Below are 26,678 nucleotides of genomic sequence, written 5' to 3'. Positions count from 1 at the left end.
CCTCCATCAGCATTGTCCTAGTCATTCTTCATAATTCAGCTCAAATTTTCAATTCCAAGTCCCTCCTATGAAAACTCATTTGTACTATCTTTATTTTTTCCTTTAATATTATATTTGCAATTATTTTTTGTTGGTGTGTCTCTCTCCCTTTATATTTTTAACTCTTTGAAAGTAGGGATTGTGACTTATTCATCTTTGTATCTCTAAAGCCTAGCACAGTGCCTAGAATATTTAACATAGTCACCAAATGATGAAAAGGACTCAAATGTATGAGGTGAGAAAAGTGGGAGAGTCCAGAATATCTCAGATTTGCTGTTTGTTGGGTGACTGGTTAGATGGTGAGACAATGAAAAGGAACAGTGCTGAAAGTGAAATAGATTTGCACTGAAAGATGAATTCTGTGTTGTTCAAGTCTGTGTTATGCAATGTCATCTGTGCACAGCCCACTGGAGGTTATTCAGTTAACAGATAAAATATAGCTTTGGACAATAGGAAAGAGGTCTGGTTTGGAGATGCAGATTTGAGGGAGTCATTAATACAGTATTTATTGGAACTCTAGGCAAGGATGCGATAACCCAGGAAGAATGTATATAGTGAGCAAAAACCTTAAGACAGTCCAAAGAGAATACCAACATTTAATGGGCGGGTTTTGGAAAGGCTACCCCATTAAGTAGACTAGGAATGATTGAGAATGGGGGATACAGTAGTCACATGGCTCTGGAGGGAAGACTTGAGAGTTTAAGATTTCTTTAAATATAGTTTCTACCAACCCCAGCTTTTCAGCCTCAAGTCTCTCGTCTTTCCAAGGTACCTGGTGCCTCTAAGAGAGCAAATGAGCTCATTTCCTTAGAGCATAGAGGTTAGGATCATGGACTTTGGAGCCCAGCTGCTTCATTTGAATCCTGACTCTGCCACTTACTAGCTATGTGACCTTAGGCAAGTTACCTAACTTCTTTGTGCCTCAGTTCTTATATCTGTTGACACAAGGATAATCATGCTTTATGCACACTTTATGGGACCACTGTGAGGGTTAAGTGAGGTAATATGTATAAAGTTCCTAGAACAGTATCTGGCTTTTAGTAAACACTATATAAACTTAGCTGTTATTATCACTGTCATCATCATTATTGTCCCTTTACAGGCACTTTAGATGGAGGCTCCTCCATCTTGCTGATTCAGTTATTGCTTTCCACCTGTACTCTAAAAACATTGAAATCTCTTGTCTTGCCTGTTGGTATTTCCTCTCCTGTGCTCTGTGATCTTACTGGTTATTACTTTCTAAATTCATTTTAATGGTATCTTAGTGGGGAAAGAAATGCTGATGGTCAGTCTTCTATGTTTGAACAGAACTTCGTCTAATGTTCTCTGTGTTCTTTTTGTATGTGGTTTTGTTACATTGATTCCTGTGAAGCTATATCAATTTTTATTGGAATAATGTGTGTCTAAATAATTACAGTTTTTTTTTTTGAAAGCCTTTCATACTTTTCCCCCTTTAGACTTTGGTACCAGAAGCATAACTATTTTTACCTCTGAGATTTAGGGGAAAATCTGTTTTCTTAACGTCTAGCGTACTGATATTTGACCCTGCACCTCGGTCCCCTATAACCAGATTCTCATCATTTCACTTACACTGTCAGTTCTTCCATGTGTGTCAACTTGAAGGCCAAAACAGCCATTTCCTTCTTGCAGTATCCTTTTGCTGAGGAAATTGTCATGAGAATAGATAAGAACTGTATTGGGTGCTCTGCTTTCAGTGTCATGTAACTTAGCAAATAACTACATTATCTAAGTTTCTCTATCCTATTAATAATAACTTACATGTGGATAGCACTTTATAGATCACATTTGATTTTTATCATAGCCTCATGAGGTAAGTAAGGTATGTAATACACCTGTTTTATGGATAAAAGGAAAGTTTTAGTGACTTGTCCAAGGTCATACACATTAATAAGTACCAGAGGCAGAGTTTGAACTAAGATTCTGTCTCCCAATTAAGTTCCTTTTCACCCTATCACCTCTCAGTAGTTACTCCTGTAAGTCTTGTGACCAATTGCCGTAACAGATCATTCCCTTTCTCTCTGAGTATGCAGAGTGTATCTATACTATCATATTACTTATTTTTCCCCCCTAATCTCAACTGTGCTACCTGCCTTAGGCTTATACATGTTTTCTTCTCATACAGAGCAGGGTGTCTCAGCTGTTGCACTATTGACATTTTGGGTCAATAATATTGAGAGGCAGGGACTGTCCAGGGCATTGTAGAAAGTTTAGTGGCATCCTTGCCCTCGACTCACAAGATGCCAGTAGTACTTCCCCTGACCTCACAAGCTGTGACAACCAAAATGTCTCCAGATATCACCAAATGTCCTCAGTTCAGTTCAGTCCAGTCACTCGGTCATGTCCTACTGTCTGTGACACCATGGACTGCAGCACACAGGCATCCCTGTCCATCACCAACTCCTGGAACATGCACAGACTTATTTCCATCAAGTTGGTGATGCCATCCAACCATCTCATCTTCTCCTCCTGCCTTCAGTCTTTCCTAGCATCAAGATCTCTTCCAATGAGTCAGTTCTTCGCATCAGGTAGCCAAAGTATTGGAGTTTCAGCTTCAGCATCAGTCTTTCCAATGAACACTCAGGCCTGATTACCTTTAGGAATGACTGGTTTGATCTCCTTGCAGTCCAAGGGACTCTCAAGTGTCTTCTCCAATACCACAGTTCAAAAGCATCAATTCCTTGGTGCTCAGCTTTCTTTATAGTTCAACTCTCATGTGTATACATGACTACTGGAAAAACCATAGCTTTGACTAGACGGACCTTTGTCAGCAAAGCTCTGCTTTTTTATATGCTGTCCAGGTTAGTCATAGCTTTTCTTCCAAGGAGCAAAGCATCTTTTAATTTCATGGCTGAAGTCACCATCTGCAGTGATTTTGGAGCCCTCAAAAATAAAGTCTCTCACTGTTTCCATTGTTTCCCCACCTATTTGCCGTGAAGTGATGGGACCAGATGCCATGATCTTACTTTTCTGAACGTTGAGTTTTAAGCCAACTTCTTCACTCTCTTCTTTCACTTTCATCAGGAAGCACTTTAGTTCCTCTTCGATTTCTGCCATAAGAGTGGTGTCATCTGCATATCTGAGGTTATTGGTATTTCTCCCAGCAATCTTGATTCCAGCTTGTGCTTCATCCAGCCCAGAATTTCGCATGATGTACTCAGCATATAAGTTAAATAAGCAGGGTGACAATATACAGCCTTGACGTGCTCCTTTCCCGATTTGGAACCAGTTTGTTGTTCCATGTCCAGTTCTAATTGTTGCTTCTTGACCTGCATACAAATTCCTCAGGAAGCAGGTCAGGTGGTCTGGTATTCCTGTCTCTTTAAGAATTTTCCATAGTTTGTTATGATTCACACAGTCAAAGACTTTGGCATAGTCAATAAAGCAGAAGTAGATGTTTTTCTGGAACTCTCTTGCTTTCTCTATGACTCAACAGATGTTGGCAATCTGATCTCTGGTTCCTCTGCCTTTTCTAAATCCAGCTTGAACATCTGGAAGTTCATGGTTCACATTCTCCTGAAGCCTGGCTTGGAGAATTTTGAGCATTGCTTTGCTAGCATGTGAGATGAGTGCAATTGTGCAGTAGTTTGAACATTCTCTGGCATTGCCTTTCTTTGGGATTGGGATGAAAACTGACCTTTTCCAGTCCTGTGACCACTGCTGATTTGGTTTAGGTCATACCTGAATGGTCTAGTGGTTTTCCCTCTTTCTTCAATTTAAGTCTGAATTTGGCAATAGGGAGTTCATGATCTGAGCCACAGTCAGCTCCCTGTCATGTTTTTGCTGAGTGTATAGAGCTTCTCCATCTTTGGCTACAAAGAATATACTCAATCTGATTTCAGTATTGATCATATGGTGATGTCCATGTGTAGAGTCTTTTCTTGTGTTGTTGGAAGAGGGTGTTTGCTATGAACAGTGCGTTCTCTTGACAAAATTCTGTTAGCCTTTGCCCTGCTTCATTTTGTACTCCAAGGCCAATTTTGCCTGTTACTCCAGGTATCTCTTGACTTCCTACTTTTGCATTCCAGTCCCCTATAATGAAAAGGACATCTTTTTTGTTAGTTCTAGAAGATCTTGTAGATCTTCATAGAACTGTTCAACTTTAGCTTCTTCAGCATTACTGATTGGGGCATAGACTTGGATTGCTGTGATATTGAGTGGTTTGCCTTGGAAACGAACAGAGATCATTCTGTTGTTTTTGAGATTGCACCCAACTGCTGCATTTCAGACTCTTTTGTTAACTATGAGGGCTACTCCATTTCTTCTAAGGGATTCTTGCCCACAGTAGTAGATATAATGGTCATCTGAGGTAAATTTGCCCATTCCAGTCCATTGTAGTTCACTGATTTCTAAAATGTCAATGTTCATTCACTCTTGCCATCTCCTGTTTGACCACTTCTGATTTGCCTTGATTCATGGACCTAACATTCCAGGTTCCTATGCAATATTGCTCTTTGCAGCATTGGGCTTTACTTCCATCACCAGTAACATCCACAGCTGGGTGTTGGTTTTTTTTTTTTTTTTTTTTTTTAAAGTTACCTCTAAAGTTTTTTTTAATTTTTTTTTATTTTTAAAAGTTACATAATTGTATTAGTTTTGCCAAATATCAAAATGAATCCGCCACAGGTATACATGTGTTCCCCATCCTGAACCCTCCTCCCTCCTCCCTCCCCATACCATCCCTCTGGGTCGTCCCAGTGCACTAGCCCCAAGCATCCAGTATCGTGCATCGAACCTGGACTGGCGTCTCGTTTCATACATGATATTTTACATGTTTCAAGGCCATTCTCCCAAATCTTCCCACCCTCTCCCTCTCCCATAGAGTCCATAAGACTGTTCTATACATCAGTGTCTCTTTTGCTGTCTCGTACACAGGGTTATTGTTACCATCTTTCTAAATTCCATATATATGTGTTATTATACTGTATTGGTGTTTTTCCTTCTGGCTGGTGTTGTTTTTGCTTTGGCTCCATCCCTTCATTCTTTCTGGAGTTATTTCTCCACTGATCTCCAGTAGCATATTGGGCACCTACCGACCTGGGAAGTTATCTTTCAGTGTCCTATATTTTGCCTTTTCATAATGTCCATGGGGTTCTCAAGGCAAGAATACTGAAGTGATTTGCCATTGCCTTCTCCAGTGGACCACGTTTTGTCAGATGTCAAAAGTCCTACAGAAGCAAAATTGTCCCTAGTTGAGAGCTGCTTCATATAGAGCTGCCTCCTTTCTCTCCTACCTTGTTTTTCTCTCCTGTGACAAATATACCCTTTTAATCTAGTTGTAAAATCTATTATAACATGTGTTCATTATACTTGTGAAGTTCTAGTCCCCTTTTAAAATTAAAATCTCACTTATTTATTTGTTGCCCTAGTGAACGAACACCTGAAGCTATTGAGTAGTATTCTTGATCCTTTTCTCACTTGATCCATTCTCAGTCTTTTAGAGAGAAGAGGAACTTTTGGTCTTACAACTTTATCCAGGCATTTTTCTCCATAGCCATCCTTGATCAGAACTTTTAAGTCTCTTCGGACATGTTCTTCCCAGTCTTTATGATATATATTCTCCATCCATGTCAAGAATTTCTCTCTCAACAACAGGAAATCAAATACTCTTTTGTGATGATTTCTTTCCAGAGACATTCATTTCCCTTGCTCCTTTCTATTCCAAAACCCAAACTCTCATTTGAATAAAAAATTCAGCCTTTTTATTCTTAAGTCTGTGCTTCTTGCTTAGATCACAGTACCCATAATTTCTTCTCAGGGCTTATCTGGGCTTTTGTTGTTGTTCCTGTGAAGTAATAGATGGACATTTTGCTTAATAGGTTTGAAACACCTCAGCAATCTTTCTTTCACATCCCAGATGGGATATGGGCCAATAAGATGGCACAATGTTCTGTTTGGCTAAAAGATATAAGAAGAGAAAGAACTGAACTAATATGAGGATTAGTACAGGCAATGGTAAGGTTTGATTAATCTCAGCAGGATCTCCTTCACATCCTGGATGGGATAAATGGCCCTGGAAAATGTCAGTAGAAGGAAAAGAAAGAGATGTTTGCTTGATGGAACTTTTTTTGTCTTCGTCATCATCATTCAGTTGCTCAGTCATGTCTGACTCTGTGACCCCATGGACTGCAGCATGCCGAGTTTCCTTGTCCTTCACCTTCTCCTGGAGTTTGCTCAAACTCATGTCCATCGAGCCAGTGATGCCATCCAACCATCTCATCCTCTGTCATCCCCTTCTCCTCTTGCCTTCAATCTTTCCTAGCATGAGGGTCTTTTCCAATGAGTTGGCTCTTCACGTGAAGTGGCCAAAATATTGGAGCTTCAGCATCAGTCCTTCCAGTGTATTCAGCATTGATTTCCTTTAGGAATTGAATTCCTTTAGGATTGACTGGTTTGATCTCCTTGCTGTCCAAGAGGCTCTCAAGTCTTCTCCAGCACCACAGTTTGAAGGCATCAATTCTTTGGCACTCAGCCTTATATATTGGGATATTTGAGCATGTAAATAAACTGAAAAGAAGGAATTTGTAAAGGGAAAATAAATTGAAGATCTAAGAGGAAGGTGGAAGATTGAACGATCCAGGGTCCCTGGGAAAATTAAGGGAATAGAAACACTGGCAAAGGCTAAAGGGTAAATAAAGGTAGTTATTTCCTCCTGAAACAAGGAGAAGAACAGAGGAATCTGTAACAGCAAAGGAAAGACTGTGAAGTGAGGAGAGGGGAAATTAGGGAGCCCTTGTGAAGAATTGATCACCATAATGTATTTGTTGAAATCATATACTAATAGAGTGAAGGTAGATTTCCAGTCTTGGAAATGATGAGTGTTTAGAATAGCTGCCATGGTGAAGGAAGAATGAAGAAGAGAAGATGGTCAATTGACCAAGGGTTCAGCCACGGTCAGATAGCATGTTTTCTAATGGATGAATCCAGTCCATTTGATTATGTAACTTTCTTCAGCATTGCAGTGTAGAGAGAAACGCACGTGCACGTGCACACACACACAGCTGGTTTAACCTAGGCCTGGGAATTGACATGGTGGGAATGGCAGAAGGTCGTGGGTTTAATGAGTGCTTGGGAAAGTATAACTGAAATGACTGCAAGGTTCAGAATAGGTAGTTTAAGGCCCAGGAAAGATGATCTACCCAGGGTATTAGAAAGAGTCAGTTGGTATTTCCCTGCTGGTCCAGTGGTTAAGACTCCACGCTTCTACTTCAGCAGGTGCAGGTTCGATCCTTGGTCGGGGAACTAAGATCCTTTGTGCCATGTGGTGCAGCGAAAAAGAGAAAAAAAGAGTGTCAGTAAATTTGTAGCCACAATAAGGGTGAAGAACAGCATCCATGAAAGAAACGGAAGGATGGTAGTAGGATGCAGTCAGAAAGGAATTTTGGAGTTAAGGATCTTATAGATATAGTTGTTATATGGATCTTATAGACCTATAAGGGAGTCCAGTGGCTGAATAAGTAAAGTAGAATAGCACTAACAATCATCATGCCATTTATATATCATATAACTTTGTTTTGTGTAAGGTATCTTATTAACTCCTCACCACAACCTATGAAGTGGGTAGATTTGCCCCTTCTGTAGAACTTACCTAAAATTGCATAACTAGTCAGTGAGAAAGCCAGGATTAGAACCTAGCCACCATTGCCCATGCATTTAACCATTATACTATATAGACTTTCCATGATTGTAATCATTATACTATATAGACTTTCCAAGATAAACATAACCATAAGGGCTTTCAAGGGACCTCAGAGATTATTACAATGTTTAAAAACTAAACCTTTGAATTTAAGAAGTGGAAAAGAATGTTTACTGTATTTGAAGCAACAAGAGGAAAGTATAAAAAGTAAATAACTATACAAGTGGTTGTTGTCATGGTGATCTGTTATCTGTCTGTCTGCTTTGTTTCCTTGGAAAAGGGCAAGAAGTGCCAACTGACTTAATTGTGCTTTCACCTTTGCCCTTTGAACTTTACTTAATTGGAAGACCAACTGTTTGAAAAAGGAAGAGATGGAAAGAAGCTAAAATATCAGAGTGGACATCACCAGCTTCTACCAGCATTATGTTTATTCCCATTTCTACCCATACCACCTAGGGAATATATGGTGTGTTTCTCAAAGAGCATAAGAATATTTGATAAGAACACTAAAGATTTTTAAATAATGTTTTTCTTTTATATAGAGCTTTCTGTTTGGGGAAAAAAAAGACACTCGGAAAAGTGAACAGGATTAAGAGGTTTCCTTAAGATTGCTAACTTAATAATTCTATGGGGTCTTTATTCTTTTCTCTTTCTCAGGATAGGTATATGTTAGATGTTACCAAGCAATTTAAATTTTCTTTCCTACTATTAGGTATTAATATTAACCGAGGCCTCCTATGTTTGGGAAATGTAATCAGTGCTCTTGGAGATGACAAAAAGTGTGGCTTTGTGCCCTACAGAGATTCCAAGTTGACTCGACTGCTTCAAGGTAAGCCCAAAGTGCCTCTAAGAAATAAGAGAGTAACTTAGAATGATAGTGATGAGAATGCAAAGATAGGACAGATATTAATAAAAAGCCAGATTTTTGGACTATTACATACAGAGCTGTCCAATTGATAAACTGGAGAGAGACCTGTTGGCAAGCAGGCTTCTAAGGTAATGGAAAAATGTCTTCATATATGGATTTGAGAGCCAAAAAAATCTGTAGAGTGTCAACTGTACTTAGCACTTTGTATCTGGAAATGAGCTTGCTTACTGTATTTATTAATGCTGACAAGCAGAATTCCCTAAAGAGTTAAAATCTACCTAGAGGAAGCATCCAAAGAATGTTTAATCCTAACAGTGGCTCCTAACTTACTTGGCCCAGGCCCCTGTTATTTTAACCTGATTAACTGTTGGTGTCACAGTCTCACTTAAGGAGGACACATGCAATAGCATGCTAAACTATATCATTTTACACAACAGAAATTCTTGATGTTTTTATATTGATGTAATAGGAAATTTGTAGATACTTAAGAATTATTTTCTTACAGCTCTGGGATTGAAGTCTCCAACCTAATGGACAGCTTTGCTTGCGTCCTACTTGTTGGATTTCACTTCCTTCCATTATTCTTTTTCAGATTCTCTAGGAGGTAATAGCCACACTCTTATGATAGCCTGTGTGAGTCCTGCTGACTCCAATCTAGAGGAAACATTAAACACTCTTCGTTATGCTGACAGAGCAAGAAAAATCAAGAACAAACCTGTTGTTAATATTGATCCCCAGACAGCTGAACTTAATCATCTGAAGCAACAGGTTAGAAGGGACTTAACATTTGATGGGGAAAATTACAAGTATGTGAGTGGAATGATAGAGCTCCTATTTCTCAGCTTTTTCTCCACCAGGACTTTAGAGATGTTGGTTAAGCATTCTGTTAGTATGAAGACATGTTAAAGTAACTCCTATGAACATGTTTTTTGGTCATATTTAAGAGTAGAGGGTGGCACTGGATATTTCACTGATAAAGAAGTGAGCAGTGAGAGATGGGGCAAGAGAGGTGCAGGAGTCAGATCCCAAAGGTCCTTATATGACTGGTTAAAGAATTATAATAACTCAAGTAAACACTATGACCTGAACTAAAGACAGAAGCAATAAAGAAAGGGGGACAAATTATTGATAGAAACAACAACAACAACAAAAACCCAAGGAGGTAGAATGTATAGAGCTTACAAATGTGGCTACAGATTTGATGTGAAAGTTGATCCCCAGGTTTTTTGCTTGGACAACTGAATAAATGGTAGTAACAATCATTGAGTCAGGGAATTTAGGAGGAAAATAGGGGTCAGGCAGGGAAATGGAAATGATGAAATTCAGTTTTGGGCATTTTGAGTTTGAAGCTCTTGAGGGACATCTAAGTAGAGTTATTCAAACATGGCTGGGTATGCAGGTTTATGTAGAGAGGTCTGAAGATACAGATTTGTATGTCATCAGCATTTAGCTATGACAAACCTAGACAACATATTAAAAAGCAGAAACATTACTTTGCCAACAAAAGTCCATCTAGTCAAAGCTATGATTCTTCTAGTACTCATGTATAGATGTAAGAGTCAGACCTTAAAGAAAGCTGAGTATCAAAGAACTGATGCTTTTGAACTGTGGTGTTGGAGAAGACTCTTGAGTGCCCCTTGGACTGCAAGGAGATCCAACCAGTCCATCCTAAAGGAAATCAGCCTTGAATATTCATTGGAAGGTCTGATGCTGAAGCTGAAGCTCTAATACTTTGGCCACGTGATGTGAAAAACTGACTCATTGGAAAAGACCCTGATGCTGGGAAAGATTGAAGGCAGGAGGAGAAGGAGATGACAGAGGATGAGATGGTTGGATGGCATCACTGACTCCGGGAATTGGTGATGGACAGGGAAGCCTAGCATGCTGTAGTCCATGGAGTCGCAAAGAGTCAGACATGACTAAGTGACAAAAGTGAGAATTTAGATGGTACCTGATGTTACAAAGTAGATGAAATTGAAGAGTGTCTGGCATGTAAAGGCACTTACTCAATATCTGCTGAGTGAGCAAATGGCAAAGAAGAGAGACAAAGACTAGATAGAACTCAGGGGTAACAGCAGTATTTAAGGAAGGGGAAAAGGAGAGCCGACAACAAGGGAGATGAAGAAAGAGCAAACAGGTAGGAAGAAAATCAGTGGTTCATGGAAGACAAGGGAAGAAAGTTTCAAGGAGGGCTATCAAAAGTATAAATTTATAAAGAAGTGTAAAGATAAGGGTTAAAAAGGTCCATTTTTTTTTTTTTTTTTTTTTAATCACCAAGAAAGCTATTGATGACTGCAGTGAGAAGAGGGTCAGGGGAATGATGGGAACAGATTGCTATGGGATGGACAGTGAATGCTAGACAAGGAAGTGGAGGAAGTTGGTAGGCTCTTCTTTCAAGAAGGCAAGATAAAAAAAGACAGTAGCTGGTAGTCAAGGGTCAAGGGATATAAATCTGTGTTTTTTTCTTTTTTTTTTGAAATATGGAAGAGACTTCAACATATGAAAGAACCAGAGACTGGTTGGGATAGACTTGGAGAGACTGAGAATAGGAATGAGTTGATAAGGTGTTTTCTTTTAGTTGAGATCCTCTGCACAAATAAAGAGGGCTTCACCTTAGACAGTAGAGGGGATACCTGCCCATAAGACTAGAAGAAAAGAGGTTAGAATAGGAAGGATACAGTGACACTAATTTAGATAACCAAGAAGGGAAATTGAGCGATATCAGCCTGATGACCATTTTCTTCTCAGAGAAGTGGGAGACAAGGTCATCTAAGAGCAATCAAGCAGATGATAGCATAGAGGGATTGAAGAGAGCTCAAAAGGCTTAAAGTCTTGGAAATGGAAGAAGTAGCTGACTAGGAACGTGAATTTGTGGTGATATCAGTATGACTGTGCAACAGCTCAATAGCACTGGCAGAATAGCAGGTAGTGAGATTGACCCCCTTGGCAAGGGTGTCAGCTTTTCTTGGTATAGTACTCTTCCCAGTGGGAATCTAGTGTTTCTCAACAGTCTAGTGCTCACTCCATCTCTAGCTTCCTCCTCAGTGATAATAATTACAACTCATTTAATCTGTTGTCTTTTCTCCTTTTATTGTCCTTTATTTCCTTCCTAAGGTTCATTATAGAAAATATAAGTAATTTACCTGTTTACAAAATCACTTTAATTGTAAAGTACCTTATTCAGTGCTGCTTCTTTGTTTGCTTTCATGTGTACTCCTATTGCCAGAAATGCTTTTCTTCCTGGTCATTTATTTGTTCATCCATTCCAACAATAAATATTTACTGAACACTATTATGTGCCAGGTACTGTGCTGGAATATATTGTTGAGCAAAGAAGATAGTTTCTGCCTTCATGGAACTCTCCTAATGGGAGAGACAAACAAACATTAAGCACACGATCATAGCAATGTATTATAAAATGGAATAGTGTACTATAGGGCACTGTGAAAGTATGAGCAGGATCTTCTGTTAAATATCTACTCTGAGAAGAAGGCTTCCCTGAGGTAACTACGTTTGAGCTGAGATCTGAAAGACGAAGTAGGAATCATCTATGCAGAAAAGAAAGAAGATTCCAGAGAGAAGAAATACATGTTGTTGTTTAGTCGCTAAGTTGTGTCCAACTCTCTGTGACCCCTGGGGTGTAGCCCACCAGATTCCTTCTTCTATGGGATTTCCCTGGCAAGAATACTGGAGTGGTTGCCATTTCCTTCTCCAGGGGATCTTTCTGTCCCAGGGATTGAATCAGCATCTGCTGCTTAACAGGTGGCTTCTTTACCTCTGAGCCACCTGCAAAGCACAATAGTGTGTGTATCAAAGTATAATGGGAAAGGGTATTGACAGTGCAGCCAAGCTGCCCGGGTTCAAATCCTGGCTCTATATCTCACTAGCTATGTACCCTGGGCAAGTTCTCTGTGCCTCAGTTTCCCTATCTATAAAACAGAACTAATAATAATAATAGTACCGGCTTCATAGAGTTTTTATGAGGGTTAAATGAGTTAATACATATAAAGCACTTAGAACAGTGCCAGACATATAGCATGTCTGCAAAGGTCTTGAGTTAGGAAGGAGTATAGTGCATTTGAAGACCTCAGAATGCCATTGTGGCTAGAGTGGAGAGAGCAAGGAATGGGTAATCCAGTCTGAGACTGGAAAAGAAACAGAGGCCTGATCGAAGCCTCACATACTATGTTAAAAATTATTTTAAGCTAGGTGGCAGCATTAATAATTTACACTTTTGAAAGACGGTATGGCTGCTGTACACAAATAGATTATGGTGGAGCAAAAATATACTCATGGAGACTACTTAAGGAGTTACTACAATGGTCCAAGAGAAAGAAAAATGGTGGCTTGGACTTGGGGTGGTGGTGGTGATAGAAAGAAGTGACAAGTGGGTTAGATAAGGGGGTGAAGGTATGACACCCAGCTTTCTGGCATGTGAAACTGCATATTCACTGAACCAGAATACACTAGAGAAAAACCAGGTTTGGGATAGCAGACAACTAAGTGGAAATATTAAGTAGATAGTTCAGTATAAAGGTTCTAAATTCAAAAAGTTGATAAGATCCCCTGGAGAAGGAAATGGCAACCTCTCCAGTATTCTTGCCTGGGAAATCACATGGACAGAGGAGCCTGGTGGGCTACAGTTCACGGGGTCATAAATAGTCAGACATGACTGAGCGACTAACACTTTCAATAATAGTAATACTCAGTTCCCAGTATTATTTATTAATAATGTTAATATTTCCCGATAGTAATACTCAGTCCCCTCAGGTCTGATTTGAGGACTAAATGAGATATTATGTCTAAATCATCTTCCATGGTGTCTGGCTCCAAGGTCTAGACTCAGGCCTTAAAGAAGCTCCCTTTGTTTCAGATTTCCTGTCTCACCTTGACGTGGTTCAGAAAAACCCTTTTATATTCATTATTTAATTTTATCATCATAATATGCCAATGAACACAGCAGGTATCTTTATCCCCATTTTAAGACACTAGGGTCTAAGAAATGAATATGGTGGTTCAGGGCAGGCTGACAGGAACCAGGTCACCTGATAGCCGCCTTGACTTTTCCCACTATCTCTCCCCAATGGAGTGGTAATGGCTTTTCAAGGAACAAGAAAGTTCTTCTCCCTGCAATTGGATGTAAGCCTTACTTGCAGGTTGCAAGGGAGAGAGAGCTGGATTGGAGGGAACAGCACTCCCCTACCAGCAGTTCCTTCACTGATGGCCAGCAAATCGTCCCTAAGCTTTCTGCCTGAAGGCTCCTGTTCATAAAATGGAAGTAAAATATCAGTTTCCCCCTATCAAACAACCTTGTTCCCTGTAAATGCTTTAGAAATCTGTGTTGTTATTGTTGTTTAGTTACTAAGTCATGTCCGACTCTTTGCAACCCTATGGACTGTAGCCCACCAGGCTCCTCTGTCCATAGGATTCCCCAGGCAAAACACTGGAATGGGTTGCCATTTCCTTCTTCAGTGGATCTTCCCAACCCAGGGACTGAACCCATGGCTTCTGCATTGCAGGCTGATTCTTTACTGCTGAGCCACCAGGAAAGCCCAGAGAAATCTGTGTGGATCAAATGAAATCACATGTGTAGTCATGCTTTGGAAATAATGATGTGATAGTAAATGTAAAATACTAGAGTTATTGCATTTTAAAAATTCTAAATTCAGAAAGATCTGTGTTTGAGATAAATTTGGGAGTCACCAGTTTTTATTAATAAATCGTAATTGAAACTATAGGCAGAGAGCTTTGAGGAACTTTATCACCTAAAGGACAGTTGGAGCAAAGATGAACTAAGAAATTGACTAGAAGATCAGCTTGAAAAATAGAAGGAAAAGCAGAAAAGTGTGGTGTCTGGTAACCCAAATGCTACCAAACAGTCAAATAAAATGAAGACTAAAAAATGCCCATGGGATATAGTGACATGCAGATCATTGGTGACATTATCCAAAGTTATTTCAGTGGAATGTTGTGGGCACAAATCAGATTAGAATAAGTTAAAGAGCAAGTGAGAGAAGAGCAAAGGAAATGGAGGCAGTGGGTGTAGACTATTCTCTTAAACTTCATGAAGGACAGAAATCAAGCAAAAAGTGATAGGAAGTGGGATTGGGGGAGGTGCTTTTAAGATGGTAGAGACTTGAACATGTTTTAATCTTAATAGGAAGGATACTGTAAAAAGAGAGAAGTCACATATATAGAAGAGGGGATAACAAGTAGAGTAAGATTTATCAGAAGGCAAGAAGAGTTGGGATCCAAAACTCAAGCAGAACAGCTCCTCTTTTATCATAAGAGGGAATGGAGACAATGATTACAGGTGCACTCTGGTTTAAGATCCATCCCCACAAAGCCTCCTTTAGACTATTGTGGGATTTTATTAATTTGCTTCTTCTCAGAACCCTAAAGTACTTAAGTATACTTGATGACTTAGGATCTTCTGTCTTGTGTTATTTCCTACTTTTTCAGGCCTTAGTCTTGTCTTCATCAACTAGATTGTAAACTAGATAATAAACCACAAGAGTTTATTTTGTGCCCCCCCCCACATTGCCTAGCTCAGTGCCAAGTCTGATTTAAAAAAAAAAAAAAAAAACAGAATAGAGGCTCAATAAAAACTCATGAAGATGCTTAGGTAAAAGAGATGACATCTTCTAAGTACTAGTTATTCATGTAATGCTGATTGTCTTTTTATCATTGAATCATCAACCGTGTTGCTTTCTGTAATACTTAAGATACGCCTTAGATGTCATAGGCATCAAGTAAAATTCAGTTCAGCTCAGTCGGGTCTGACTCTTTGCGACCCCATGGACTGCAGCACGCCAGGCCTCCCTGTCCATCACCAACTCCCAGAGTTTACCCAAACTCATGTCCATTGAGTCGATGATGTCATCTCATTCTCTGTCATCCCCTTCTCCTCCCGCATTCAGTCTTTCCCAGCATCAGGGTCTTTACCAATGAGTCAGTTCTTCACATCAGGTGGCCAAAGTATTGGAGCTTCAGCTTCAACATCAGTCCTTCCAATGAACACTCAGGACGGATCTCCTTTAAGATGGACTGGTAGGATCTCCTTGCAGTCCAAGGGACTCTCAAAAGTCTTCTCCAACACCACAGTTCAAAAGCATCAAGTAAAATTACCCTACTGCTAATCATGATAATTTTGCTGAGTAGGGATAAGTAGTTTTGATTGATAACTAGCTGACTATTTTTCTTTGCTTTTTCCAGGTCCAGCAGCTACAGGTTTTGTTGCTACAAGCCCATGGAGGTACCCTGCCTGGATCTATAAAGTAAGAGCCGTAGACTAATTTTAAATGTATATTCTAACAGAGTCTTTTTCTCCTTATAATTGTTTCCCCCCTGATATTCTAAAGTTTCTGATAGCACTTGGTGTCAAGGTAGGGATCTTAACAAACTTGCTGTCTATTTAGGACTTAGCTAGTTAGCTTTGAGACAACCTGATAAAATAGAAAAAGCATGGGTTCTGGCCTCAGAAATGTATTAATTGGAATCCTATGATGAGAAAGAGCTGTTTTTCTCTTCCTACCACTTATTTATCTGATTATGTATTTATAGCAATATAGACCCATGGGTATTTATTTTATTCTATGCATTAACACCCAATACTATCATCATTTGTTTTATATCTTGTTTTATTTTTTGTTTCTTATCTACTAGGAACACCTTCAGAGTAGCTCTTATATTCTTTAACACACCGTCAAGTTTTTAAGCATTTCCACAAGATGTTGTATTTTCCCTGCCTCAGCTCTGAAATCAATCATGTGTCCAAGGAGCCCTGTTTTTTCTTTTAGTTGGAAAATGGTATTTAGAAACATCTGGGCATTAGGTGTGCTCATTGTTACTGGGATATCACTACTTCTAGGCCCTCTCAGTGAGTAGAGCTAGGAAATATCTGTATGTACAGTAACCCACACATATATCTATATTTTTATATCTATCTAATTGAATATATGTTAAAAACCATGATTTTAGACTGATACCTCTGATTCCAGTCTAACATTACAGGGTTTATTTTAATCTTCCCACTCTTTATTTATAACTTCTTTCTCCAGCCGTGAAAAACCAGCTCTCATTATCTGCATTTTGTTTACTTACTAGTTCAGTTCTAGTAGACACATAACATAATTTTGGAATTGCTAGCCCATACCCCCGTGAGAAACACGTTTAGTGACTAGATTACAGCATATATGTACAGTTCTTTTTGTCTTTAGACTTTTAAGTATCCAGGCAAGATACTGTTTCCCAGAGTTACTGTTTGTATTCCATTGTGGATCCCCCCTACATCTTGCTTTGTTGGTTTTAATTGTTTATATTTTGGGTATATAAAGAGTATGTGAAGCATTATTGATGGTCTAAGAGTCAAGGTTTTACAAAAATATATACTCAGAGCAGAGAAATGCAAATCAAAATTGCAATTAGATATCACCATACACCTTGTCAGGATGGCTACTATTAAAAAAAAAACAGAAAATAACAAATGTTGGAAGGGATGCAAGGAGAATGTGGAGAAGTTACAACGTTTGTACATTGTTGAATGGATTGTAAAATGATATAACTGCTATGGAAAGCAGTATGGAGGTAGCTCAAAAAATTAAAAATAGAACTACCATATGATCCAGCAATCCCACTTCTGGGTATATATCTTAAAGAACTGTAAACAAGGTCTCAAAGAGATATTTGCTTACCCACCTATTCATAATAGATCCCAAGGACAGAAGAGCCTGATGGGCTGCAGTCCATGGAGTCACAAAAGAATCGGACATGACTTAGCAACTAAGCAACAATATATACATACAACAAAATGTTGTTGTTATCATTCAGTCTCTCAGTCATGTCTGACTCTGTGACCTCATGAACTGCAGCACACCAGGTTTCTCTGTCCTTCACTATCTCCCAGAATTTGCTCAAACTCATGTCCATTGAGTCGCTGTGCCATCCAAGCATCTCATCCTCTGTTCCTTCCTTCTCCTGCCCTTGATCTGTCCCAGTATCATTCAGCCTTTAAAAGGAAGGAAATCCTGTCACATGTTATAACATGAATGAAACTTTAGGACATTATGTAAGTGAAACAGTCAAGTCACAAAAAGACAAATACTGTATGATTCCACTTATATAAGGAATTTAAAGTAGTTAAATTCACAGAAATGAAGAGTAGCATGGTGGTTACCAAGGGCTAGGGGAGGGCCAAAAGGGGAGTTATTATTTGATGGGTATATAATTTGAGTTTTACAAGATGAAAAATTTCTAGAGATCTGTTTCTACAGCAATGTAAATATACTTAATGCTACTCAATTGTACACTTAAAAGCAGTTAAGGTGACAAGTTTTATATGTTTTTTGCTGTATTGTGCTGTGCTCAGTCACTTCAGTCGTGTCTGACTTTTTGTGACCTACAGACTGTAGCCCACCAGGCTCCTCTGTCCATGGGATTCTCCAGGCGAGAATACTGGAGTGGGTTGCTGTGCCCTCCTCCAGGGGATATTCCTGACCCAGGAATCAAACCTGTATCTCCAATGTCTCTTACATTATAGGCAGGTTCTTTACCCACTGAGCCACCTGGGAAGCCCATATGTTTTTTTACCACAATATAAAAAAAGAAAAAACCTACAAGAGAACTAGAAAAAATATATAGGCAAAGTTCTCTGTGCATATAGGTGAAGGTAAAGAGCATTCTATGAGTAAAAGCAGTGACAGAAACTAAAAGAATAGACCAGGGATGGAGAGTTGCTTTTGAATGGGTATAGAGTTTCAGTTTTACAAGATGAAAGCTTATGGAGAGTCATTGCACAACACTGTGAATATACTAACACTATGAACTGTACACTTAAAAATGGTTAAGATGAAAAAAAAAATGGTTAAGATGGTAAATTTTATGCTATGCTTTTTACCACAATGTTTTTTTTTTTTTTAAGAAAAAAATATGTATACTCAGAGAAGTGTTCCTGTTTGTCCCTGCTATCCTGTCCCCATTCCACCCTTATTTCCACTTCTTTGCCACCACATTCTCCTAACCCCTGTGTTTAATCAGTCTCTTTAGTTTCTTCCTATATTTCTTTTGTACAGATGAGCAGTTACTTGCGTATTATTTCATATCCTCTTTCTCATATGAATGGTAGTACACTATAAATATACTTTGTGGCTTTGCTTTTTTCAGTATTTTCTAAAAGTCATTTATCAGTTCATAGAAGTCTTCCTCATTCTTTTTTGTACAGCTCCGTGGTACTCTTATTGTGTATATGTGCCATACATAGCAATTCACCTTCTCTCCTGTGTATGGGCATTTAGGTTGTTTCCAATATTTTGCAATTACAGACATGCTGCAATGAATAACCTTTTATTTTATTTTTTTTATTGCTGAATATATATCATAATTTTATTTATTCATTCATCTTTTTTAAATTTTTTTAAATTTTATTTTATTTTTAACTTTACAATATTGTATTGGTTTTGCCATATATCAACATGAATAACCTTTTATGTGTATATTTTCTTCCTTTTTCTTTCTTTCCTTATTAGCTGCACTGAGTCTTAGTTGCAGCACGGGGGATCTTTAGTTGTGGCATGTGAACTCTTAGCTGTGGCATGTGGGATCTAGTTCCCTGACCAGGGATAAAACTCAGACCGCCTGCATTGAGAGTGTGGAATCTTAGCCATTGAACCACCAGGGAAGTCCCTGCATATATTTTCATATTGTTACTTTTCTTCAGAGTAGGTTTCTAAGAATGGGATTGCTGGGGCAAAAGGTAAGTGTGTGTGTGGTTTTGTTAGATATTGCCTAATTCCCTTCCAGGATTATACCCATTTGTATTCCCAACAGCAGTGTTTAAGAGTGCTTTTTTCCCCACAGCCTTGCCAGTAGAATGTGTTGTCATATATTTTCAATTTTTGCTAATCTGATACAAGAGAAATTCTATCTCAGTGTTGTTTTAATTTGCATTTCTTTAATCATGAATGGATTTTAGCTTTTTTCCCAAATGTTTCAGGGCCACTTTTATCTCTTTTTCTGGCAAACTGTCTGTTCATGTGTCCCATTTTTTAATTAGGTTTTTTGATCCGTTGGTCCTTTTTTTAAAAAATGTGATTGCTGCTGCTAAGTCACTTCAGTCATGTTCGATTCTGTGCGACCCCATAGACGGCAGCCCACCAGGTTCCCATCCCTGGGATTCTCCAGGCAAGAACACTGGAGTGGGTTGCCATTTCGTCCTCCAGTGCATGAAAGTGAAACGTGAAAGTGAAGTCACTCAGTTGTGTCCAACTCTTCACAACCCCATAGACTGTAGCCTACGAGGCTCCTCCATCCATCGGATTTCCCAGGCAAGAGTACTAGAGTGGGTTGCCATTGCCTTCTTCGAAAAATGTGATTAAATATGCATAAAAATTTAACCATTTTAAGTATACAGTTCATTGGCATTAAGTATATTCACAATATTGAGCAACCAGCAGCACCGTCCCTTCCCCAAACTTTTTTCTTTCATCTTGCAAAACCGAAACTGTACCCATTAAAAATTAACTCCTTGTTTCCCCTTCTCTCCAGCCCTTGGCAATCATAATTCTACTTTCATTGATTACTCTAAGTACCTCATATGAATGGAATAATAATTGTTTTGTTTGACCTTTAGTGACTGTTTGTTTCACTTAGCATGATGTCTTCAAGTTTCATCCATGTTGTAGTATGTGTGAGGATTTCCTTCCTCTTTTTAAAATATTTATTTATTTATTTGGCTGAGTCGTGTCTTAGTTGCGGCACGAGTGATCTTTGTTATGTCATGCAAGATCTTTCATTGTGGTGCACAAGTCTGGTTGTGGCACGTGGGCTCAGTAGTTGCAGCACATGGGTTCTGTGGTGCATGGGCTTAGTTGCTCTGAGGCATGTGGGATCTTAGTTCCCCAACCAGGGATCGAACCATGTCCCCTGCATTGCAAGGCAGATTCTTTTTATTTTATTATTATTATGTTGGCTGTGCTGGATCTTTGTTGCTGTGCATGGGCTTTCTCTAGTTGAGGCAAGCGGGGAGAAGCTACTCTTCGTTGCAGGGGCACAGGCTTCTCATTGTGGTGGCTTCTCTTCTTGTGGAGCACAGGCTTTAGGCATGTGGGCTTCAGTAGTTACAGCACGAGGGCTCGGTAGTTGTAGCACATGGGCTCAGTTGCTCCCTAGCATGTAGAATCTTCCCAATTCAGTTCAGTTCAGTTGCTTAGTTGTGTCTGACTCTGCAACCCCATGGACTGCAGCACGCCAGACTTCCCTGTCAATCACCAACTGCCGGAGCTTGCTCAAACTCATGTCCATCGAGTAGGTAATGCCATCCAACCATCTCACCTCTGTTGTCCCCTTCTCCTCCCACCTTCAATCTTTTCCAGCATCAGGGTCTTTTCCAATGGGTCAGTTCTTCACATCAGGTGGCTAAAGTGTTGGAGCTTCAGCTTCAGCATCAGTCCTTCCAATGAATATTCAGGACTGATTTCCTTTAGAATGGACTGGTTGGATCTCCTTGCAGTCCAAGGGACTCTGAAGAGTCTTCTCCAACACCACAGTTCAAAAGCATCAATTCTTTGGTGCTCAGCTTTCTTTAAAGTCCAACTCTCAGATCCATACATGACTATTGGAAAAAACCATAGCTTTGACTATACAGACCTTTGTCAGCAAAGTAATGTCTCTGCTTTTCAATATGCTCTCTAGGCTGGTCTTAGCTTTTCCTCCAAGGAGCATGCGTCTTTTAATTTCATGGCTGTAGTCACCATCTCCAGTGATTTTGGAGCCCAAAAAACTAAAGTCTCTCACTGTTTTCATTGTTTCCCCATCTGTTTGCCAATGAAGTGATGGGACTAGATGCCATGATCTTCATTTTTTGAATATTGAGTTTCAAGCCAACTTTTTCATTTTCCTCTTTCCCTTTCATCAAGAGGCTCTTTATTTCTTCGCTTTCTACCATAAGGGTGGTGTCATCTGCATATCTGAGGTTCTTGATATTTCTCCTAGCAATCTTGATTCCAGCTTGTGCTTCATCCAGCCCAGCATTTCTCATGATGTACTCTGCATCATGAGAAATGATGCAGTTAAATAAGCAGTACATACAGCCTTGACGTATTCCTTTCCCAATTTGGAAACAGTATGTTGTTCCATGTCCGATTCTAACTGTTGCTTCTTGACGTGTATCCAGATTTCTCAGGAGGCAGGTCAGGTGGTCTGGTATTCCCATCTCTTTCAGAATTTTCCACAGTTTGTTGTGATCCACACAGTCAAAGGCTTTGGTGTAGTCAATAAAGCAGAAGCAGATGTTTTTCTGGAACTCTCTTGCTTTTTCTGTGATCCAACAGATGTTGGCAATTTGATCTCTGGTTCCTCTGCCTTTTCTAAATCCAGCTAGAACATCTGGAAGTTCTTTGTTCACGTACTGTTGAAGCCTGACTTGGAGAATTTTGAGCATTACTTTGCTAGTGTGTGAGATGAATGCAGTTGTGCAGTAGTTGGAACAGTCTTTGGCATTGCCTTTCTTTGGGATTGGAATAAAAACTGACCTTTTCCAGTCCTGTGGTCACTGCTGAGTTTTCCAGATTTGCTGGCATATTGAGTGCAGCACTTTATAGCATCATCTTTTAGGATTTGAAAGAGCTCAACTGGAATTCCATGACCTCCACTAGCTTTGTTCATAGTGTTGCTTCCTAAGGCCCCCTTGACTTTGCATTGCAGGATGTCTGGCTCTAGGTTAGTGATCACACCATCATGGTTACCTGGGTCATGAAGATCTTTTTTGTATAGTTCTTCTGTATATTCTTGCCACCTGTTCTTAATATCTTCTGTTTCTATTAGGTCCATACCATTTCTGTCCTTTATTATGCCCATCTTTGCATGAAATGTTCCCTTGGTGTCTCTAATTTTCTTGAAGAGACCTCTAGTCTTTCCCATTCTATTGTAATCTTCCCAGACCGAGGATCAAAGCCATATCTCCTGCACTGGCAGGAGGATTCTTCTCCACTCCACCACCAGGGAAGTCTACAAGGTGGATTCCTACCTACTGGACCACCAGGGAAGTCCCAGAATTTTGTTCCGCTTAAAGGCTGAATAGTATTCCATTGTATGTATATACCACATGTTGTATATCCCTTCATGTGTCAATGGACATGGGTTGCTTCTACCTCTTGGGTATTGTGAATAATGTTTCTATGAATATGGGTATGCAAATAACTCTGCTTTCAGTTTTTTGGGTATATGCCCAGAAGTGGAATAGCTGGATCATATATTTATTCTATTTTTTATTTTTTAATTAAATTGCCATACCCTTTTCCATAATGGCTACACTATTTTACATTCCTCCAGAAGTGCACAAATGTTGATTTCTCCACATCCTTGCCAGTACGTGGTATTTTCTTTTTTTTTTTTTTTTATGATAACCACCCTAATGTTTTATTATGATAACCACCCTAAGAAGTATTTTCAATAGTTCTTTGTATATTAGTGATATTAGTCTTTGGTCTGTAGTTTGTGTCACAAATATTTTCTCCTAATTTGTTTTGTACCTTGTTCGTGGTTTTTTTGAATCATGCAAAAAAAATAAATTTTTATGTAGTAAAAAGTTTATGAGTCATTTTTTATTACCTCTGGATTTTTTTAACCTCTAGATTTATTGAGATATAATTTATGTACCATTAAATCCATTCACTTTAAGTGTACGATTCGATGTTTTGTTTTTTTTTTTTTTCAGTTTTTGTTTATTTATTTATTTATTTATTGGCTGCAATTGGTCTTCATTGCTTTGCACAGGCGTTTTTCTCTAGTTGCGGTGAGCTGGGGCTGTTCTTTGTTGTGGTGTGAGGGCTCCTCATTGCCATGGCTTCTCGTCGTGGAGCACAGGCTCTAGGCTCAGGGGTTTCAGTAGTTGCAGCACTCAGGCTCGGTAGTTGCAGCGCACAGACTTAGATGCTCTGCAGCATGTGGAATCTTCCTAGACCAGGGATTGAACCCATGTCCCCTGCATTGGCAGGCACGTTCTTATCTACTGCACCACCAGGGAAGTCCCAATTCAGTGGGTTTTAGTAAATTTACAGAGTTGTGCGGCTATCACCACAATCCAATTTTGGAACATTTCTATCACTCCAAAAAGATCCTTTGTGCCCAGTTGTAGTCACTCCCGTTCCCACTCCTAAACCCAGGCAATCACTAATCTGCTTTCTACAAGATTTGCCTATTATGGACGTTTTATATATGTGGAATCTTGCTGTATGTGAACTTTTTGTCTGATTTTTTGACCTATAATATTTCTGAGATTATCAGTACTTCATACCTTTTCATTGTTAAATAGTATTTGGTTGTCTGGATATACCACATTTTGTCTATCAGTTTCCCAGTTGATGAACTTTTGGGTTGTTTCAACTTTGGGGCTATTAGCAATTATGCTGCCATGAACATTCAATTGCAAGTTTTTGTATGGATATATGTTTTTTATTGAGAAGGTACAAGTGAAATTTTGTGGTCATATGTTTAACTTTTAAAGAAACTGCCAAACCGTTTTCCAAAGTGGGTACATTGTTTTTATGTTCTCATGTTTCTGAATTTCGATTCATCGTTAGAAAGCCTTTCCCTATGCCAAGATTAAAGAGGAATTCACCCATGTTTTCTTCTAGTACTTACATTGCTTTTATTTTGTACATTTCATTTTTCCATTTGGAGTTTGGTGTGAACCTATTTTATTTTAATATCCTTATTTTTCAATAACTCAATCATTTTTTTGTGATTATAAAAGTGATACATTGCTTCTTGTAGGACATTTAGAAAAGTATGAAGAATAAATCTTAAAATTACCATAATTTTATCACCCAGAAATGACTGCCTTTCTCTTTGAATTCCTCCCTCTTTGGATCATTTAATCTTGGTTTCCTATTTTAAGAATGTTGGATAAAAAAACTGAAGAAAGCTTGGATCCTTTAAAGGGTCTGCTAAACATTCATTCTAGTATAGCCAGTTTAGAAGCAGCTGACCTATCTTCCTTTCCTTTCAATTTAGTATAGACTTGTTTCATGTAAGACAAGACTAACCAAAACCATTTCAGACTTCTGACTACCTAGAATAACCTATAGGATATAATTTCAGCTAAAAAAGTAACAGATTTTAAGATATAGTTGAAAGAATCAATTTAAATCAATTGTTCAATGTCTTTCAGAGAAATAAAGATGCTGCTTCTTTCCTCAAAAATGTACACTTATATTTTTAGAGACGTTTCTTAAGGCTTTTTAACAAAATTTAGTTTATATAAATGAATTTTTTTTGCTTTTTCCTTTAGGTTATATACTCTTCTTTTTGAATGTGTGTCATTTAAGCTTTTGTATAGATTTTCTGAGCCTGTTTGTCAATTTGCACATACTCAACTAACTTGAATTCCTTGTAGCATTGGCAGTTAAATAGCATCTGAAAAGAGGAAACTTTGGTTTCCATTGTATTTTCTCCATTTGGAGAAACCTTGGAAATTTTTAGAGGGAAAGAAACTATTGAGTAAAAAGTATCATTACTTTGGAGCTTGTCAACTTGCATGAATGATACATGGAAGTTTTCAGTTTAGTAACAATAAAAAAACCAGAACAATCTAAAATAACACTAAATTTACCCATAGTTTATTTTTATAATCCACATTTTAATTGAACATTCCTTCATAAGAGTTCTAATAAATTCTCAAGAGTATAATATGAGACCCTATAGTGTGGCCTTGCTATTAACTTTTTGATAAAGAACATGCTAAGATCTTCTATAAGAATTCATGGAAGTCTTAAACTGGGTGAGAGGGCATCTGTTCCTAAACTCTTTTTCTGTCCTTTCTTGAGATTAAGAACAGCTGTTGCCTGTCCTTTTTTTCTCTGTATTATATCCTTGCAACTATTCATTTCCCCCTGCCATTCCTTCAAATCGAATCTTCATATTTCTTCTGATCGTTTTTTGCCAGTCCTATTTTCCAGTCTTTTAAACAATTAATCCCAGTGTGTTAAAAAAAAAAAAAAAAGGCAAATCAAAACTGTTTTTTATTGATCTGCTTCATTATTCTGGAACTGATATAGCAAATTATCTGCATAAATTCCAAACATTCTTATCTTTTAAACTATTTCTGTCCCTTCCTTTCACTATTTGAAATGAATGCTATTGTTGCCACCACCCACGCTAAGCCATTAAAAATTAATAGACAAATGAACAGGAGGCTGTGGGTCATCAGTTTGAAGCAAGGCAAACATTTAGAAGGGAGCACTTATTTATGGAAAGTTGTGAAATGTGTTCTTAGTGACCACAGATCATCATTTAAACATTTTGGTTCCTAAATGCTATTTCCCTAAACTGTACAGCAGATCGGTAAGTCACTTATGTTGATGAGCTTAAAGTTTGACCATGACGAGTTTCACTTCTACCTCCTCCATACCTCTTCTTTCTCTGCTTCCCTAATCTTTAATGAAGGATTGAGAATGAGAAGAGGGAAACTTCTTACATATTTGAAATAAGTAAAAAGATCTTAAACCAAGAGCTAAGGATAAAAGTTAGTCATTCCTGTTGCAACCATCAGTTCAGTTCAGTCACTCAGTTGTGTCCGACTCTCTGTGACCCCATGAACCGCAGCATGCCAGACATCCCTGTCCATCACCAACTCCCAGAGTTCACCCAAACCCATGTCCATTGAGACGGTGATGCCATCCAACCATCTCATCCTCTGTTGTCCCCTTCTTCTCCTGCCCTCAATCTTTCCCAGCATCAGGGTCTCTTCAAATGAGTCAGCTCTTCGCATCAGGTGGCCAAAGTATTGGAGTTTCAGCTTCAACATCAGTCCTTCCAATGAACACCCAGGACTGATCTCCTTTAGGATGGACTGGTTGGATCTCCTTGCAGTTCAAAGGACTCTCAAGAGTCTTCTACAACACCACACTTCAAAAGCATCAATTCTTTGGCACTCAGCTTTCTTTATAGTCCAACTCTCACATCCATACATGACTACTGGAAAAACCATAGCCTTGACTAGACGGACCTTTGTTGGCAAAGTAATGTCTCCGCTGTTTAATATGCTGTATAGGTTGGTCATAACTTTCCTTCCAAGGAGTAAGCGTCTTTTAATTTCATGGCTGCAATAATCATCTGCAG

General features: G+C 38.8%; 1 protein-coding gene across 6 annotated transcripts in view; it reads left to right on the top strand.

Moving 5' to 3' along the window:
- The window catches only part of KIF4A (kinesin family member 4A), a 130,190-nt gene that overhangs the window by 44,525 nt on the left and 58,987 nt on the right, over nucleotides 1-26,678 (top strand). For all 6 annotated transcript variants that reach the window (XM_024988141.2, XM_005228029.5, XM_024988138.2 and 3 more), the window contains 3 exons: nucleotides 8,409-8,525; nucleotides 9,157-9,332; nucleotides 15,780-15,841. In XM_024988141.2, coding sequence (XP_024843909.1) covers nucleotides 8,409-8,525; nucleotides 9,157-9,332; nucleotides 15,780-15,841 — 355 coding nt within the window. The remainder of the gene's footprint in view (nucleotides 1-8,408; nucleotides 8,526-9,156; nucleotides 9,333-15,779; nucleotides 15,842-26,678) is intronic.

Source organism: Bos taurus, chromosome X (genome assembly GCF_002263795.3).
Source record: "Bos taurus isolate L1 Dominette 01449 registration number 42190680 breed Hereford chromosome X, ARS-UCD2.0, whole genome shotgun sequence".
Classification (NCBI taxonomy): domain Eukaryota; kingdom Metazoa; phylum Chordata; class Mammalia; order Artiodactyla; family Bovidae; genus Bos; species Bos taurus.
The sequence above is the reverse complement of the archived record's forward strand: the minus strand, read 5'-3'. Positions and strand labels throughout refer to the sequence as shown.